This window comes from Echeneis naucrates, chromosome 13 (genome assembly GCF_900963305.1).
Source record: "Echeneis naucrates chromosome 13, fEcheNa1.1, whole genome shotgun sequence".
Classification (NCBI taxonomy): Eukaryota; Metazoa; Chordata; class Actinopteri; order Carangiformes; family Echeneidae; genus Echeneis; species Echeneis naucrates.
In genome coordinates, this window is record NC_042523.1 from 11,365,367 (window position 1) to 11,384,879 (window position 19,513).

General features: G+C 41.2%; 3 protein-coding genes and 1 pseudogene across 3 annotated transcripts; all 4 read right to left on the reverse strand.

Moving 5' to 3' along the window:
* Nucleotides 1-448: 448 nt before the first annotated feature.
* Nucleotides 449-3,907, reverse strand: LOC115052657 (extracellular calcium-sensing receptor-like). The gene is made up of 6 exons (XM_029516909.1): nucleotides 3,714-3,907; nucleotides 3,301-3,598; nucleotides 2,369-3,163; nucleotides 1,976-2,203; nucleotides 1,766-1,889; nucleotides 449-1,362 (listed from the first exon to the last, which is right to left on the reverse strand). The coding sequence occupies exons 1-6, from the start codon at nucleotides 3,887-3,889 to the stop codon at nucleotides 449-451; spliced, it is 2,535 nt and encodes an 844-aa protein (XP_029372769.1). The 5' UTR covers nucleotides 3,890-3,907.
* Nucleotides 3,908-6,137: 2,230 nt separating this feature from the next.
* On the reverse strand, nucleotides 6,138-9,600 carry LOC115053630 (extracellular calcium-sensing receptor-like). Its single transcript, XM_029518488.1, has 6 exons — nucleotides 9,407-9,600; nucleotides 8,994-9,291; nucleotides 8,062-8,856; nucleotides 7,669-7,896; nucleotides 7,459-7,582; nucleotides 6,138-7,051 (listed from the first exon to the last, which is right to left on the reverse strand). The coding sequence occupies exons 1-6, from the start codon at nucleotides 9,580-9,582 to the stop codon at nucleotides 6,138-6,140; spliced, it is 2,535 nt and encodes an 844-aa protein (XP_029374348.1). The 5' UTR covers nucleotides 9,583-9,600.
* A 1,796-nt stretch (nucleotides 9,601-11,396) lies between these two features.
* Nucleotides 11,397-14,846, reverse strand: LOC115053632 (extracellular calcium-sensing receptor-like; annotated as a pseudogene).
* Nucleotides 14,847-16,034: 1,188 nt separating this feature from the next.
* LOC115052833 (extracellular calcium-sensing receptor-like) lies at nucleotides 16,035-19,242 on the reverse strand. Its single transcript, XM_029517209.1, has 6 exons — nucleotides 19,100-19,242; nucleotides 18,651-18,936; nucleotides 17,679-18,503; nucleotides 17,373-17,603; nucleotides 17,066-17,189; nucleotides 16,035-16,948 (listed from the first exon to the last, which is right to left on the reverse strand). The coding sequence occupies exons 2-6, from the start codon at nucleotides 18,900-18,902 to the stop codon at nucleotides 16,035-16,037; spliced, it is 2,346 nt and encodes a 781-aa protein (XP_029373069.1). The 5' UTR covers nucleotides 18,903-18,936; nucleotides 19,100-19,242.
* Between the last annotated feature and the right edge of the window lie 271 nt (nucleotides 19,243-19,513).

Here is a 19,513-nt window from a genome sequence, read left to right on the forward strand (position 1 = left end):
ATGTGTAACGTGCCTTGATGTAACTTTGTTATGATTTGGTGCTATATACATGAATGAAATCTGAAGGGAGGGGTTGAACCCAAACCTTATCATAGACTAAACAAGTCAGAGATGTTGTTCTCCCTGTAAACATACATCTGATTATATGGTCTAAATAAATGTCATGAGATCAGTCAGATGTCAAATGGGATTTGTGCATTTATTCATGATGTATATTTGTTGATATGATTACCTTGTTTTAAATGGCCAAATGCTACACTGAGAACTTATAAGTTTAAGTTGAAGTTTAAGTTTAAGTTGAAATTATAAGCTGTAAAAAAATGTTTTTAATAAAATAACAGTACTACAATACAAGCTTTCATTAAAATAAATGTAGGTCTGTCAGTCTCAGTGTTATATTGAAATTATATTAGTTTTGGAATGCGTTTGTAATCTCATTTTAGCTTTTTCAAACATATTTCGGTGCCACCTTCCCCATCATATTCTTTTTCGTGTTCTTCTCTGGTTTCAATAAGATAATATAACATTTTGGAATGAAAATGCAAATGAGTAGACCAAAAGTGGAGGCCAGAATAGCAAATATTTCCACAGCAACGCTGAATTTTCCAGGAGAGCTGACATATGCTGGTATGAAAGTTATCCAGACTGCACAGAATATCAGCATGCTGAAGGTGATGAACTTGGCTTCATTGAAGTTATCAGGCAGTTTCCGAGCCAGGAAAGCAAGAAGAAAACATAACATGGCCAGAAGTCCTATGTAGCCAAGCACAGCCCAGAAGCCCACAGCTGAGCCCAGAGCACACTCTAAGATGATCTTGTCCTTGAATTCCTTCAAATTCTTCAGCGGAAAAGGAGGAGAGACCGTTAACCAAACAATGCAGATTAAAACCTGTATGAGAGTGAAAGCCACAACACTGAGTCTCTGCTGTGTAGTACCAAACCACTTCATCACATTACTGCCTGGAAGTGTAGCTCTGAAGGCCATTAGCACCACGATAGTTTTCCCCAGAACGCAGGAGATACAGAGGACGAAGGTGATGCCGAATGCTGTGTGGCGCAGCATGCAGGACCACTCAGAGGGCCGACCGATGAAGGTCAGAGAACACAGGAAACACAGAGTGAGAGAGAGGAGCAGCAGGAAGCTCAGCTCTGAGTTGTTGGCCCTGACAATAGGAGTTTTCCTGTATTTGAAAAAAATTAATGCCACAACCACGGTCATACATGCTCCAAAGAGGGCCGCAGCAGAGAGCAGCGCTCCCATAATTTCTTCATACGACAGGAACTCTGCTTCCTTCTTCACACAAGCATCTCTTCTGTCATTGGACCAGAACTCTGGATGGCATCTTATACAAGTGATAGAATCTGAGAGATAACGTCAAAGCAGATATCAGACTTTGTCTGTTGAACCTTTTACATGCACACAACACAGACAACATGTTTACAATATGGTGAATAGTTAGTAGCATGCTGAAATACTACTGGGAGGTGAGACGGACTTTGAGTGACCTGCCTCTTTAGGTATTTTACTTTTTATGAAAAATTTGCAATTTCCGCCCATTTGACTCATTCTAATTATACTTGAACTTGAATCTTGAACTCAAACTCTCTTCCCCTCACATTGAGTTGACCGACAAAGCATGAGAATGAATGGACTGACTTTTAGTGATTTAATTTTTTTTTTTATATTAGAATAATTAGCATATGAACAAACACTTTTGTTTTCTGACTTTTCATTTGAAAAGCCTTACATGAAACATTACTAGACCTGTAACGTTGCTTATTTCTCCCTCTGCACATCTTATACAGTCGTAGCAGCAGACAGGCTTTCCTTTCTGGAGAACCTTACGAGTTCCTGGGGGACATTTCTCACTGCAAACTGACACAGGCACCTGCATGAGAAACAGGAGAAAAATGTTTTGGCTCTCATTTAATGAAAATAGATATTTTTTCACACTGTATCAACATGGTAACTGACCTGTTTTGAGTTGTGCACCCAAATGAAAGACTTATTGTGCAGATTCAGCTGTCTGTCTGCTGGTAAAGAGGAATCATGAAGACCAACTGTGACAAACTCTATCACACCATTTCCTGTTGGCTGCCAGTTTATAATTTCATACTTTGCGGCTGGGTCTCCATACTCGTTGAAGTAAACCTCATCTCCCTCCTTTGTTTTGAACTGAATGGTTTTTATGTGTTGTAAAATCTAAGAGGACAGGTATGAGTTTGGTTGAATATCTGACAAATGTCTTTTTGACAATAACATCATAAAGAAAGATAGAAGACTGCAAAATTAGTTTTTGACATTAGATCTAAAGAATTTGTGATTTCACATAAAAACTGAAAATGAGGAATGTCATGTTGAACTCACCATGAACGGATCTATGTGCACTTTGTTGTTGCATGTTTCATTGCAGCCAAGAATACTATGCAGTGCGTGGGCCACAGCATACACTCCTTTGTAGACATTGTTGAATATGGGCATAAGTGACATATCAGTGAAGCTGTTGCGGACTCCAGTCACATCCTCGTGTCCAGTACATTCTTTCTGATTCCCTGCTGATGACGTTGATCGTTTGAATGTACAACTGAATAAAGTCTCCCAGAACTCAGTGAATATTTCACAGCTTGATGAATTAAGTGGTTTCACATCTAGTATGAACTCTCTCATGCCGCTGACATGTGCTCTGGGGATGGACAGGCCGATGGCTCCGTCCAGAATATGATGAATATCCCTTTCTGCAGTTTGGGAATCAAAGATCCAGCCCTCACTGCCGACCCACTGATACCCAGTCAAGTTATACTTTGACAGCTCATGTATTAGCACTTCCATATCCATATGGGAGAGGAAGGCGACGATCACCTTGGAGCTGGACGTCCTGATAATGTCAATGATTTTTTGTATTTTCTTTGGTGGATCTGTTCGAAAAAAAGCTACTGAGTACTCCAGGCAGATGTCCAGCTGCTGTGCAGTTTCTGTGAATGTAGCCATGCCATTATTGCCATAATCATCATTGGATCGAATAGCTCCAACCCAAGTCCAACCAAAGTGCCTGACCAGCTGGGCCAGGGCTCTGCTCTGGTAGTAGTCGCTGGGTATTGTTCTGAGGAATGATGGATATTTGGTTTTGTCACTCAGACAAGCACAGGTGGCAAAATGGCTGATCTAAAAGAAACAAAGAAATCATCTCACAATAGAAAAATATAAGATATCAACTATCCACGCAGTGACATTTGTCTGAGCTGCTGGTAGAAATGCAACAGATGTTTGACAAATATTACATATTCACCAAATCTACCCACCATTGGGATATGAAAAGGTCCGATGACGGTAGCTATGGCCATGCACGGAGAGGAGGAGGTTTCTCCCATGATGGCCAGTACTTGTGCAGGTCTGGTACATGGTTCATCAGAGGGTGCAGATTCAGTTTCATGACCATTGGCCAAGGCCAGTGCAACTCTCACACTTCTGGCAATGGAGCCACAGGTATCGTACATTTTATAACCCAGAGAGATGCCCGGCAGGAGGTCTGTGCTGTTGTTAATCTCCCCAATGGCAAAAAGCATAGCCTGGGCAAACTGGAACTCTCTGAAATTCAAACTGAAACATCCATGCTAGCATTTTAAATAGAAATAATGACACAGAGATTGCAAGCTTTTGATTATAGTAATGAAACCACCAGGGGATGCTTCTCGGTTAATGTAAATTAATTTACCTGGTACATTCCAGTGGCAGTGGTTTGTGCGTGAAGGTGTCCTGTCTGTCTTTCCAGCTGCTGTGGAAAGAGAAGATTCCCCCTAATAGAATATCTCCATCCTTGGATATTTGAGGGCTCTCAGGATCTCCTCTCTGTCTGCATACTGGCTCCTCGGTCTGAGAGAAAGAAACCATTAAGAACAGCTGTAAAAATGCCCAGCCCTGCTCTGACCACCTGTGTGTGGACGTCATACTGTCTAAGAGCATTAGACCACTGGGTGGCATCACCTTTACTTTGTCGTAAATCAAAGAGACCCTCTGGTATTTATGCATTTTGGAGCAGCATAAAAAATTCATTAATAATACATCAGTGATGTTTTACCTCAGATGACCTCAATGTTGGAGCAAGATGAGCACATAGCTGTTATCTATTTTGAATATAACAGTTTTGTTTTTGGATTTTTGTAAAAGTTCATTTAGTGGCTCATCAAATTCTGTATGCACAGCTATTTACATGAAAAGATGTGATTTTATTAAAAAAAATATTTTAAAAGGAACTGCCTTGTGAAAGTTGTCTGTTGTCATGAACTTGTTTAGCATTATCTTCATTACTATTCCTCTTATTATTATTGTTGTTTTTATTATTAACAATAATAATATTTTAGTTCTAGTAATAATTGTAATCAATTAAAAAAACAGTTTGGGGGCGGGGCTTCTTAAACGTCATCTGACGGTTAGTGATCAGTGATCAGCTTGTGCAAAACAGCATTTCAACACACAATCCAAATCTTACAACTTAAGTTAATATTGCAATGCTTCATCTCATCGGCTCACGTGGAACAACAGTTAACACTTGCGTTGCAGAAAAGGGTCATGGTCCTATTTGTTAAAAAAGAGGCCCGGTGTCTGACCTGAAATTCAGTGTTGCCAGGACAGCATATTATAAGCGACTTTGGGCTTGTTCTGTAAAGTCACTTGCGGGTTGAGGGTTTTTTGGGCTTGTTATTTAAAGTATGGTTGCTTGTGCTCGCTTTGCACCGGGTATGAACCCTTCCTGATTCTCTCCCAGCTCTCAGCAACCACAATAAAGCTAAGGTGTTGCAGAAATGAAGACCTGGATGACCTGCCACTTTTTGCTTCTGAACTCAGAAAAAACTGAAGTTATTGTACTTGGCCCTCAGCACCTCAGAGAACCATTATCTGATCATGTAACCATTCTGGATGGCATTAGTTTGGCCTCCACTTCCTCTGTTAGGAATCTTGGAGTCATTTTTGATCAGGACAGGGCCTTTGTCCCTCATATAAGACAAGTCTCCAGGACAGCCTTCTTTCACCTATATTGGAAAGATTGGAAACATCCTGTCTCAAGAGGATGCACAAAAACTAGTCTCTACATTTGCTACCTCAATACTGGACGACTGTAATTCATTACTATCAGGTAGAAATGTTCACAAGTCCAAGTCAAGTCTGAACTCTCTAAAAAATAAGTCTCAAGTCTCGTTTGATTGTAATGACCGTTCTATCATCTGCTGCTATCCAGTCTGTTAACAATACCACACAGCTATATCCAAGAAATTTAAAGCATTCCCTGTATTATCACTCATTTAACTATACATAGCTGATGCTAAGCTACCTACCTGCTGCTGCAACAGTTACCTTTAGCTATCATTACACACTACTACAGCACTGGCTTCCCATTGTGAGCTCTTCTTCTCCTCTACTGCTAATATTTACTGATGCACATTTAGAACTGCCACGTTGCAATCACTGTATGTTTTCTGCTTTGTTTGTCTCTCCTCCTGTCCCTGTTCTCTCACTGCCTTCGATTCTCTCACCCCTCCCTCCCCCCTCTTAAGCCAACCAGTCGAGGCAGATGGCTTCCCTCCCTGAGCCCGGTTCTTCCTGAGGTGTCTGCCTCTTAAAGGAAGTTTTCCCTTACCACTGTCACCAAGTGCTTGCTCGTGGAGGGATACAGTATGTTGGGTCTTTTTAACAACTCCATAAAGAGTTTGAAGTCGACCTGTTCTATGTGTAACGTGCCTTGATGTAACTTTGTTATGATTTGGTGCTATATACATGAATGAAATCTGAAGGGAGGGGTTGAACCCAAACCTTATCATAGACTAAACAAGTCAGAGATGTTGTTCTCCCTGTAAACATACATCTGATTATATGGTCTAAATAAATGTCATGAGATCAGTCAGATGTCAAATGGGATTTGTGCATTTATTCATGATGTATATTTGTTGATATGATTACCTTGTTTTAAATGGCCAAATGCTACACTGAGAACTTTAATTATAAGCTGTAAAAAAATGTTTTTAATAAAATAACAGTACTACAATACAAGCTTTCATTAAAATAAATGTAGGTCTGTCAGTCTCAGTGTTATATTGAAATTATATTAGTTTTGGAATGCGTTTGTAATCTCATTTTAGCTTTTTCAAACATATTTCGGTGCCACCTTCCCCATCATATTCTTTTTCGTGTTCTTCTCTGGTTTCAATAAGATAATATAACATTTTGGAATGAAAATGCAAATGAGTAGACCAAAAGTGGAGGCCAGAATAGCAAATATTTCCACAGCAACGCTGAATTTTCCAGGAGAGCTGACATATGCTGGTATGAAAGTTATCCAGACTGCACAGAATATCAGCATGCTGAAGGTGATGAACTTGGCTTCATTGAAGTTATCAGGCAGTTTCCGAGCCAGGAAAGCAAGAAGAAAACATAACATGGCCAGAAGTCCTATGTAGCCAAGCACAGCCCAGAAGCCCACAGCTGAGCCCAGAGCACACTCTAAGATGATCTTGTCCTTGAATTCCTTCAAATTCTTCAGCGGAAAAGGAGGAGAGACCGTTAACCAAACAATGCAGATTAAAACCTGTATGAGAGTGAAAGCCACAACACTGAGTCTCTGCTGTGTAGTACCAAACCACTTCATCACATTACTGCCTGGAAGTGTAGCTCTGAAGGCCATTAGCACCACGATAGTTTTCCCCAGAACGCAGGAGATACAGAGGACGAAGGTGATGCCGAATGCTGTGTGGCGCAGCATGCAGGACCACTCAGAGGGCCGACCGATGAAGGTCAGAGAACACAGGAAACACAGAGTGAGAGAGAAGAGCAGCAGGAAGCTCAGCTCTGAGTTGTTGGCCCTGACAATAGGAGTTTTCCTGTATTTGAAAAAAATTAATGCCACAACCACGGTCATACATGCTCCAAAGAGGGCCGCAGCAGAGAGCAGCGCTCCCATAATTTCTTCATACGACAGGAACTCTGCTTCCTTCTTCACACAAGCATCTTTTCTGTCATTGGACCAGAACTCTGGATGGCATCTTATACAAGTGATAGAATCTGAGAGATAACGTCAAAGCAGATATCAGACTTTGTCTTTATGTTGAACCTTTTCCATGCACACAACACAGACAACATGTTTACAATATGGTGAATAGTTAGTAGCATGCTGAAATACTACTGGGAGGTGAGACGGACTTTGAGTGACCTGCCTCTTTAGGTATTTTACTTTTTATGAAAAATTTGCAATTTCCGCCCATTTGACTCATTCTAATTATACTTGAACTTGAATCTTGAACTCAAACTCTCTTCCCCTCACATTGAGTTGACCGACAAAGCGTGAGAATGAATGGACTGACTTTTAGTGATTTAATTTTTTTTTTTATATTAGAATAATTAGCATATGAACAAACACTTTTGTTTTCTGACTTTTCATTTGAAAAGCCTTACATGAAACATTACTAGACCTGTAACGTTGCTTATTTCTCCCTCTGCACATCTTATACAGTCGTAGCAGCAGACAGGCTTTCCTTTCTGGAGAACCTTACGAGTTCCTGGGGGACATTTCTCACTGCAAACTGACACAGGCACCTGCATGAGAAACAGGAGAAAAATGTTTTGGCTCTCATTTAATGAAAATAGATATTTTTTCACACTGTATCAACATGGTAACTGACCTGTTTTGAGTTGTGCACCCAAATGAAAGACTTATTGTGCAGATTCAGCTGTCTGTCTGCTGGTAAAGAGGAATCATGAAGACCAACTGTGACAAACTCTATCACACCATTTCCTGTTGGCTGCCAGTTTATAATTTCATACTTTGCGGCTGGGTCTCCATACTCGTTGAAGTAAACCTCATCTCCCTCCTTTGTTTTGAACTGAATGGTTTTTATGTGTTGTAAAATCTAAGAGGACAGGTATGAGTTTGGTTGAATATCTGACAAATGTCTTTTTGACAATAACATCATAAAGAAAGATAGAAGACTGCAAAATTAGTTTTTGACATTAGATCTAAAGAATTTGTGATTTCACATAAAAACTGAAAATGAGGAATGTCATGTTGAACTCACCATGAACGGATCTATGTGCACTTTGTTGTTGCATGTTTCATTGCAGCCAAGAATACTATGCAGTGCGTGGGCCACAGCATACACTCCTTTGTAGACATTGTTGAATATGGGCATAAGTGACATATCAGTGAAGCTGTTGCGGACTCCAGTCACATCCTCGTGTCCAGTACATTCTTTCTGATTCCCTGCTGATGACGTTGATCGTTTGAATGTACAACTGAATAAAGTCTCCCAGAACTCAGTGAATATTTCACTGCTTGATGAATTAAGTGGTTTCACATCTAGTATGAACTCTCTCATGCCGCTGACATGTGCTCTGGGGATGGACAGGCCGATGGCTCCGTCCAGAATATGATGAATATCCCTTTCTGCAGTTTGGGAATCAAAGATCCAGCCCTCACTGCCGACCCACTGATACCCAGTCAAGTTATACTTTGACAGCTCATGTATTAGCACTTCCATATCCATATGGGAGAGGAAGGCGACGATCACCTTGGAGCTGGACGTCCTGATAATGTCAATGATTTTTTGTATTTTCTTTGGTGGATCTGTTCGAAAAAAAGCTACTGAGTACTCCAGGCAGATGTCCAGCTGCTGTGCAGTTTCTGTGAATGTAGCCATGCCATTATTGCCATAATCATCATTGGATCGAATAGCTCCAACCCAAGTCCAACCAAAGTGCCTGACCAGCTGGGCCAGGGCTCTGCTCTGGTAGTAGTCGCTGGGTATTGTTCTGAGGAATGATGGATATTTGGTTTTGTCACTCAGACAAGCACAGGTGGCAAAATGGCTGATCTAAAAGAAACAAAGAAATCATCTCACAATAGAAAAATATAAGATATCAACTATCCACGCAGTGACATTTGTCTGAGCTGCTGGTAGAAATGCAACAGATGTTTGACAAATATTACATATTCACCAAATCTACCCACCATTGGGATATGAAAAGGTCCGATGACGGTAGCTATGGCCATGCAGAGAGAGGAGGCGGTTTCTCCCATGATGGCCAGTACTTGTGCAGGTCTGGTACATGGTTCATCAGAGGGTGCAGATTCAGTTTCATGACCATTGGCCAAGGCCAGTGCAACTCTCACACTTCTGGCAATGGAGCCACAGGTATCGTACATTTTATAACCCAGAGAGATGCCCGGCAGGAGGTCTGTGCTGTTGTTAATCTCCCCAATGGCAAAAAGCATAGCCTGGGCAAACTGGAACTCTCTGAAATTCAAACTGAAACATCCATGCTAGCATTTTAAATAGAAATAATGACACAGAGATTGCAAGCTTTTGATTATAGTAATGAAACCATCAGGGGATGCTTCTCGGTTAATGTAAATTAATTTACCTGGTACATTCCAGTGGCAGTGGTTTGTGCGTGAAGGTGTCCTGTCTGTCTTTCCAGCTGCTGTGGAAAGAGAAGATTCCCCCTAATAGAATATCTCCATCCTTGGATATTTGAGGGCTCTCAGGATCTCCTCTCTGTCTGCATACTGGCTCCTCGGTCTGAGAGAAAGAAACCATTAAGAACAGCTGTAAAAATGCCCAGCCCTGCTCTGACCACCTGTGTGTGGACGTCATACTGTCTAAGAGCATTAGACCACTGGGTGGCATCACCTTTACTTTGTCGTAAATCAAAGAGACCCTCTGGTATTTATGCATTTTGGAGCAGCATAAAAAATTCATTAATAATACATCAGTGATGTTTTACCTCAGATGACCTCAATGTTGGAGCAAGATGAGCACATAGCTGTTATCTATTTTGAATATAACAGTTTTGTTTTTGGATTTTTGTAAAAGTTTGTATGCTTTTGAGAGACTGGAGTTTTTGTGCTGCAAAAGTTTGAAAAGCGATTTATTTATTTATTTTTTAACTTTTGACGCATTTGCTTGATACATCACATTCATAGATTGATGTCACCTGAAAATGAATATTTTCACACACACACAGATCCAAAAACTCACAAATTCATTTAGTGGCTCATCAAATTCTGTATACACAGCTATTTACATGAAAAAGACATGATTTTATTAAAAAAAATATTTTTAAAGGAACTGCCTCGTGAAAGTAGTCTGTTGTCATGAACTTGTTTAGCATTATCTTCATTACTATTCCTCTTATTATTATTGTTGTTTTTATTATTAACAATAATAATATTTTAGTTCTAGTAATAATTGTAATCAATTAAAAAAACAGTTTGGGGGCGGGACTTCTTAAACGTCATCTGACGGTTAGTGATCAGTGATCAGCTTGTGCAAAACAGCATTTCAACACACAATCCAAATCTTACAACTTAAGTTAATATTGCAATGCTTCATCTCATCGGCTCACGTGGAACAACAGTTAACACTAGTGTTGCAGAAAAGGGTCATGGTCCTATTTGTTAAAAAAGAGGCCCGGTGTCCCCCATGTATATACACTACAACATTACATGTCTGTAACTTTGTCTCTTCCTGCAGTCTGTGTTTTGTCCCTCCTGTTCCTGTCCTTCAGGTGCTGAAGCATCTCTGCTCCATGTTCCCACTCAGTACCTGCTGCTGCAACAGTTACCTTTAGCTATCATTACACACTACTACAGCACTGGCTTCCCATTGTGAGCTCTTCTTCTCCTCTACTGCTAATATTTACTGATGCACATTTAGAACTGCCACGTTGCAATCACTGTATGTTTTCTGTTTTGTTTGTCTCTCCTCCTGTCCCTGTTCTCTCACTGCCTTCGATTCTCTCACCCCTCCCTCCCCCCTCTTAAGCCAACCAGTCGAGGCAGATGGCTTCCCTCCCTGAGCCCGGTTCTTCCTGAGGTGTCTGCCTCTTAAAGGAAGTTTTCCCTTACCACTGTCACCAAGTGCTTGCTCGTGGAGGGATACAGTATGTTGGGTCTTTTTAACAACTCCATAAAGAGTTTGATGTCGACCTGTTCTATGTGTAACGTGCCTTGATGTAACTTTGTTATGATTTGGTGCTATATACATGAATGAAATCTGAAGGGAGGGGTTGAACCCAAACCTTATCATAGACTAAACAAGTCAGAGATGTTGTTGTCCCTGTAAACATACATCTGATTATATGGTCTAAATAAATGTCATGAGATCAGTCAGATGTCAAATGGGATTTGTGCATTTATTCATGATGTATATTTGTTGATATGATTACCTTGTTTTAAATGGCCAAATGCTACACTGAGAACTTTAATTATAAGCTGTAAAAAAATGTTTTTAATAAAATAACAGTACTACAATACAAGCTTTCATTAAAATAAATGTAGGTCTGTCAGTCTCAGTGTTATATTGAAATTATATTAGTTTTGGAATGCGTTTGTAATCTCATTTTAGCTTTTTCAAACATATTTCGGTGCCACCTTCCCCATCATATTCTTTTTCGTGTTCTTCTCTGGTTTCAATAAGATAATATAACATTTTGGAATGAAAATGCAAATGAGTAGACCAAAAGTGGAGGCCAGAATAGCAAATATTTCCACAGCAACGCTGAATTTTCCAGGAGAGCTGACATATGCTGGTATGAAAGTTATCCAGACTGCACAGAATATCAGCATGCTGAAGGTGATGAACTTGGCTTCATTGAAGTTATCAGGCAGTTTCCGAGCCAGGAAAGCAAGAAGAAAACATAACATGGCCAGAAGTCCTATGTAGCCAAGCACAGCCCAGAAGCCCACAGCTGAGCCCAGAGCACACTCTAAGATGATCTTGTCCTTGAATTCCTTCAAATTCTTCAGCGGAAAAGGAGGAGAGACCGTTAACCAAACAATGCAGATTAAAACCTGTATGAGAGTGAAAGCCACAACACTGAGTCTCTGCTGTGTAGTACCAAACCACTTCATCACATTACTGCCTGGAAGTGTAGCTCTGAAGGCCATTAGCACCACGATAGTTTTCCCCAGAACGCAGGAGATACAGAGGACGAAGGTGATGCCGAATGCTGTGTGGCGCAGCATGCAGGACCACTCAGAGGGCCGACCGATGAAGGTCAGAGAACACAGGAAACACAGAGTGAGAGAGAAGAGCAGCAGGAAGCTCAGCTCTGAGTTGTTGGCCCTGACAATAGGAGTTTTCCTGTATTTGAAAAAAATTAATGCCACAACCACGGTCATACATGCTCCAAAGAGGGCCGCAGCAGAGAGCAGCGCTCCCATAATTTCTTCATACGACAGGAACTCTGCTTCCTTCTTCACACAAGCATCTCTTCTGTCATTGGACCAGAACTCTGGATGGCATCTTATACAAGTGAGAGAATCTGAGAGATAACGTCAAAGCAGATATCAGACTTTGTCTTTATGTTGAACCTTTTCCATGCACACAACACAGACAACATGTTTACAATATGGTGAATAGTTAGTAGCATGCTGAAATACTACTGGGAGGTGAGACGGACTTTGAGTGACCTGCCTCTTTAGGTATTTTACTTTTTATGAAAAATTTGCAATTTCCGCCCATTTGACTCATTCTAATTATACTTGAACTTGAATGTTGAACTCAAACTCTCTTCCCCTCACCGAAAAAGTTGACCGACAAAGCGTGAGAATGAATGGACTGACTTTTAGTGATTTAATTTTTTTTTTTATATTAGAATAATTAGCATATGAACAAACACTTTTGTTTTCTGACTTTTCATTTGAAAAGCCTTACATGAAACATTACTAGACCTGTAACGTTGCTTATTTCTCCCTCTGCACATCTTATACAGTCGTAGCAGCAGACAGGCTTTCCTTTCTGGAGAACCTTACGAGTTCCTGGGGGACATTTCTCACTGCAAACTGACACAGGCACCTGCATGAGAAACAGGAGAAAAATGTTTTGGCTCTCATTTAATGAAAATAGATATTTTTTCACACTGTATCAACATGGTAACTGACCTGTTTTGAGTTGTGCACCCAAATGAAAGACTTATTGTGCAGATTCAGCTGTCTGTCTGCTGGTAAAGAGGAATCATGAAGACCAACTGTGACAAACTCTATCACACCATTTCCTGTTGGCTGCCAGTTTATAATTTCATACTTTGCGGCTGGGTCTCCATACTCGTTGAAGTAAACCTCATCTCCCTCCTTTGTTTTGAACTGAATGGTTTTTATGTGTTGTAAAATCTAAGAGGACAGGTATGAGTTTGGTTGAATATCTGACAAATGTCTTTTTGACAATAACATCATAAAGAAAGATAGAAGACTGCAAAATTTGTTTTTGACATTAGATCTAAAGAATTTGTGATTTCACATAAAAACTGAAAATGAGGAATATCATGTTGAACTCACCATGAACGGATCTATGTGCACTTTGTTGTTGCATGTTTCATTGCAGCCAAGAATACTATGCAGTGCGTGGGCCACAGCATACACTCCTTTGTAGACATTGTTGAATATGGGCATAAGTGACATATCAGTGAAGCTGTTGCGGACTCCAGTCACATCCTCGTGTCCAGTACATTCTTTCTGATTCCCTGCTGATGACGTTGACCGTTTGAATGTACAACTGAATAAAGTCTCCCAGAACTCAGTGAATATTTCACTGCTTGATGAATTAAGCGGTTTCACATCTAGTATGAACTCTCTCATGCCGCTGACATGTGCTCTGGGGATGGACAGGCCGATGGCTCCGTCCAGAATATGATTAATATCCCTTTCTGCAGTTTGGGAATCAAAGATCCAGCCCTCACTGCCGACCCACTGATACCCAGTCAAGTTATACTTTGACAGCTCATGTATTAGTACATCCATATCCATATGGGAGAGGAAGGCGACGATCACCTTGGAGCTGGACGTCCTGATAATGTCAATGATTTTTTGTATTTTCTTTGGTGGATCTGTTCGAAAAAAAAGCTACTGAGTACTCCAGGCAGATGTCCAGCTGCTGTGCAGTTTCTGTGAATGTAGCCATGCCATTATTGCCATAATCATCATTGGTTCGAATAGCTCCAACCCAAGTCCAACCAAAGTGCCTGACCAGCTGGGCCAGGGCTCTGCTCTGGTAGTAGTCGCTGGGTATTGTTCTGAGGAATGATGGATATTTGGTTTTGTCACTCAGACAAGCACAGGTGGCAAAATGGCTGATCTAAAAGAAACAAAGAAATCATCTCACAATAGAAAAATATAAGATATCAACTATCCACACAGTGACATTTGTCTGAGCTGCTGGTAGAAATGCAACAGATGTTTGACAAATATTACATATTCACCAAATCTACCCACCATTGGGATATGAAAAGGTCCGATGACGGTAGCTATGGCCATGCACGGAGAGGAGGAGGTTTCTCCCATGATGGCCAGTACTTGTGCAGGTCTGGTACATGGTTCATCAGAGGGTGCAGATTCAGTTTCATGACCATTGGCCAAGGCCAGTGCAACTCTCACACTTCTGGCAATGGAGCCACAAGCATCATAGATTTTATAACCCAGAGAGATGCCCGGCAGGAGGTCTGTGCTGTTGTTAATCTCCCCAATGGCAAAAAGCATAGCCTGGGCAAACTGGAAGCCTCTGAAATTTAAACTAAATGCAAACAGTCATAAAAAAATATTTGTGGAAGACATTGAAAGAGTTACAGTAAATTCAACCTTTTTTTTTTTTTACAGATTGCTCATAAATTACCTGGTGCATTCCAGAGGTAGTGGTTCCTGCATGAAGGCATCATGTCTGTCTTTCCACCTGCTGTGAAAAGAAAATATTCCCCCCAGCATGATGTCCCCATCCTTGGATAGCTGGGGGTTCTCGGGGTCGCCCCTCTGCCTGCACACTGGCTCCTCAGCCTGAGAGAAAGATGCTACCAACACCAGATGTAAAAGAGCCCAGCCTTGCTCTGGCCACCGCTGTGTGGATGTCATTCTGTCTGAGAGATTGAAACCTATCGGGTGGCATCACATGTTCCCTAAAGTAAATCAGAAGATTGTACCAATATTTATACATTTAGAGCAATATGAAAAAAACTACTCATAGAACATGAGGACCTTGAAGTTGTAGCAAGATGAGGGAGGTGCTCAAACAGAGTTTGTGTCTATGTCACCCTTTTTCTTTGTATATTAATAATTTATAGAGGAATGGCAGGCTACATCTCTCTGTCTCTATTACATGAATAAATTTTCTTTCAGTATCAGCCAACAGTTGTGATGGTAACACAGTGTCATGTATGGAAAAATGCATTCTCTGCTACATTGGTTGAATCAAGGTGTAAAGAAAGGCAGTTAAACTAATAAAGATTTCATAAAAACACATCAATAACCCTCCAGTATTTTCTTGTAAATACTGAATAAACATAATTGATGTATTCAAATAGAACAGGTACAGTGAACTTGTAGGAAAACTATCATATTTAAAAAAATATATGGGATATGTCTGTAATATGGATGTATTAAAAGGTGATTGACTGGGCCAAATATTTTAATCATGTTCATCCTCACTTAAAGGTTTTTACCATTCTGATAATTCAAATCCTGCATCGAGTGTAACAGCTGTCACATGGTGAAATAATGTGCAGGGCCTTCTCCTTTTTTATGTTTCCTGAACTACATATGTTCTCAAACAGTACAACAGGGCCATATTTTTTTTTCGTGTTTGTAAAAAAATCTATACAAATTAAAGTTGGTGCTTTCATTGCATCAGACATTTATTTAACTCGTATGAATACAGATTAATAAACACAAATATCAAAATCAAACAAATTATTCCTCCCAACAACATATACTCCAGCTACTTATATGAGAAGCCAGCTGCCATGCTCCAGGTAGTGTTCACATTTGCTGTATTATAGTCAAGACATCTGAGTTACAGATATACTAACACTGTAACAACATTTATGTGCAAAGCTATGAATTGTTTTTTTCAGAATAGTCAGGGCTTTTTTCCATGAATGGTTGCTTTGGTTGACTTCTCATTTCCTCAGAAATGTATATTCGGTGTCTTAAGTATAAAGTATGTTGGGGTATATATACATTCCTCACATTTATTCTTTATTTGTTGCTGTTTTCACAGGAAATTCAAAGGGCTCTTGAGGCCACTTTACCCATCAAATGTTTTTTTGTATTGTTCTCAGGTTTTAATAAAATTATGAAGCACTTGGGCAAAAATATACAAAACAACATTCCATAGCTGGAAGCTAGAATGGCAAATATCTCCACAGCCACAGTGAACTTCCCAGGAGAGCTGACATAAGCCGGGATAAAGGTGATCCAGACTGCACAGAATATCAGCATGCTGAAGGTGATGAATTTAGCTTCATTGAAGTTGTCGGGCAGCTTTCGAGCCAAAAAGGCAAGTACAAAACATAACACAGCTAAGAGTCCTATGTATCCTAACACAGCCCAGAATCCTACAGCTGAGCCTAAAGCACACTCAAGAATAATCTTCTCCTTATAGTGGCTCATGTTTTTGAAGGGAAAAGGAGGATTGATTGTCAGCCAGAGTGTACAAATTAAAACCTGTATGAGAGTGAAAGCCACAACACTGAGTCTCTGCTGCGTAGTACCAAACCACTTCATCACATTACTGCCTGGAAGTGTAGCTCTGAAGGCCATTAGCACCACGATAGTTTTCCCCAGAACGCAGGAGATACAGAGGACGAAGGTGATGCCGAATGCTGTGTGGCGCAGCATGCAGGACCACTCAGAGGGCCGACCGATGAAGGTCAGAGAACACAGGAAACACAGAGTGAGAGAGAAGAGCAGCAGGAAGCTCAATTCAGAGTTATTGGCCCTGACAATAGGAGTCTGTCTGTAGTGGAAAAATATCAGGGCTACAGTAATAGCAAGGCAAGCACCTAAGACAGAGAAGATGACCAAGAGTATTCCCATCAGTTCCCTGAAGGTGAGGAACTCAATGGCTTTCAGGTCACAGCTGTTTCTCTCCTCACTGGACTTGTACTCAGGGGGACATTTGTCACATTTCACTGCATCTGAAAATATAAATATGTTTAGGCTGTACAGGACACACAGTAAAGTGCTGGCAGTGATTTTGCCAAACAAAAAAGCGATGAGTGCTAGAGTAACGACCAGGGACCCTGCAGTCTCACTTGTACTGTTGCTGAACTCCCCATCAGCACAGGTGATGCAATCAAAACAGCAGATTGGTTTGCCCTTGACAAAAGCCCGACGGGTTCCTGGCAAACAGCGCTCACTGCAAATGGACTTTGGTACCTGCATCACAGGCACAGTATTCAAAAAAACGAAAAACAAACAAACATTTACTTCACTTCTCACAATCCTATAACTTTGGCAGTTAAAACAGCAACCAAGTGCTTGTCACACAAGTGTTGATTATTCAATAAATACACAGAAGTTAAATCCAAAATAAAGAAGCTTGGAAGTGCGCTGACTTACCTCAAGTTTCTGACCTGCCCAGATGGCTTTCACATCTGCTTTCATCTCAAACTGCTGACCCTCTGGCCGCGAGGTGTCATAGTAACCAATGGTCTCAAAAAGTATGTGACCTGTCTCATCCATCTGCCAGTTTACCAGAGCATAACGGGCCACAGGGTCACCCAGCTCATCAAAAAACACATTCTCACCAATCTTTGTGGTGAAATTGACTTGAGTCAGATAATGCAGCACCTGCAGACAGAGAGTAGAATTATTATTTGTTTTAGCATATCATTATTTACATGGAAAATGTCATGTCATATTTACCTGCCATGGTTGAACATTTTCCCTGTCCGCACATGTTTCGTTCTCAAAAGGCCCCTGCCCATCAATGCAAGTATATAGCATGTGCAGTGCATGGCCTACAGCGTAAGTGGCCTTGTAAACATTATTCAGCAGACTTGCATCTGAAACATCTGTGAAGCGTGTGCTTGTGTCCCACAGAGACTCCTTTCCAGTGCAGGCTGCAACCGAACCCTGAGTGTGATTGTTTGCTCGGGGATCCACGGTGCAGCTGAACACCGTCTCCCACAGCTCCACCAGCCCTCGGTCACCTGCGGTCACGGAGGGCCTGCTGTTAGCCAGGAACTCCTGCAGTCCGGGGATGTGAGCATTGAGAGCTGCGAAGCCCACCGCCCCCTGGACCACAGCGTAGTTTACTGAAGAGGCAATATAGCGATAAGTGATCCAGCCCTCGCTGCCCACCCACTGCAGGCCGGTCACATTTTGAGCATGGAGCTCTTTGATAAGGATGTCAAGGTCTGTGCCGTCAGCAAAGGCCACTATTACCTTAGCGGTTGATGTCTTTATAATGTCCACCACCTCTAAAAACCACTTCCTGGGGTCAGTCCTATAAATAGCCACTGAATACTCAACACATACACCTTCCTTTTCAGCTGATTCCAAGAAAGTGGCCATGCCTCCATTCCCATAGTCACTGTTAGTTCGAATCGCTCCTACCCATGTCCAGCCAAAGTATTTCACCAGCTTTGCCAATGCTTTGCTCTGGTATATATCACTAGGTATGGTTCTGAAGAAAGACGGATAGTCTCTTCTGTTACTGAGACAAGCACAAGTAGCTGAGTGACTGATCTGAAACCCAAGTAACAGGGAGAAATTTTCATCATCTGCAGTCAATCAAGCCATAGATGTCAATATCTGATATGAATCAAACATGTTTTTCGCCATATGTCTCATTGAACACACATTCGTCAGTTCATGTGTGGAGAAAGCACTCACCACAGGTATATGGAAGGGTCCCATGGTTCGTGCAATACCTATTGTCGAGGTGGATGTGGTTTCCCCTATCACAGCATGCACATTGGAGAGTTTTTTACAGCCGTCTTCCCCAGTGTCGTAACTGTTCATCAGGTTGAGTGATGACCTGATGGACAGAGGGATGCTGGGGCATGAGTCATAAATCCTGTAACCCAATTTCACTCCTGGCAGCAGCTCTGTACTGTTGTTGATCTCTTCTATGGCAAACATCATAGTATATGCATACTGGAGCTCTCCAGGGTCCAGTCTGAATACATGAGAGATATTTTACATTTTAGAAGTAAAAGTGTGTTTGTATATAAACACCTATCGTTGGATCGACAATGATATACACTTCAAAAAACAAATAAACGACATATTTCGCAATGAGATGTACACTTAAAAATCCAGTTGTTTCAGGTATTTCTTACCCTTCACACTGGGCTCTTCCTGGGTTGACTGCAGCTGGATTTACAGTGACTGGGTTCTGATGGAAGGAGAAGATGCCTCCAATGTTGATATCTCCCTCCACATAAAACTGAGACAGTTCGTTTGTGCCATATGTTTGGCACACAGGCTGCCCTCCTCTGACAGCCAGGAGTGAAATAAGCAGCAGATCTGCTATCAGCAGCATTACTGTTCACCTTAAAACTTTACCACCCAAGATAAGACCACTGAACTCTGTGGATTTTATAGAGTTTTCTTTTAGCTATGCCAAAGCCTCCAGGGCCTGGCTTTGGCATATGTGATTACTGTGTTTCTCATCACCAATGACAACAGTTGTGTTGTGACGGACAGACAGATGGGCCTATCAGACGGTCTGTCAGTTTTGCTTGCCTCCTTTG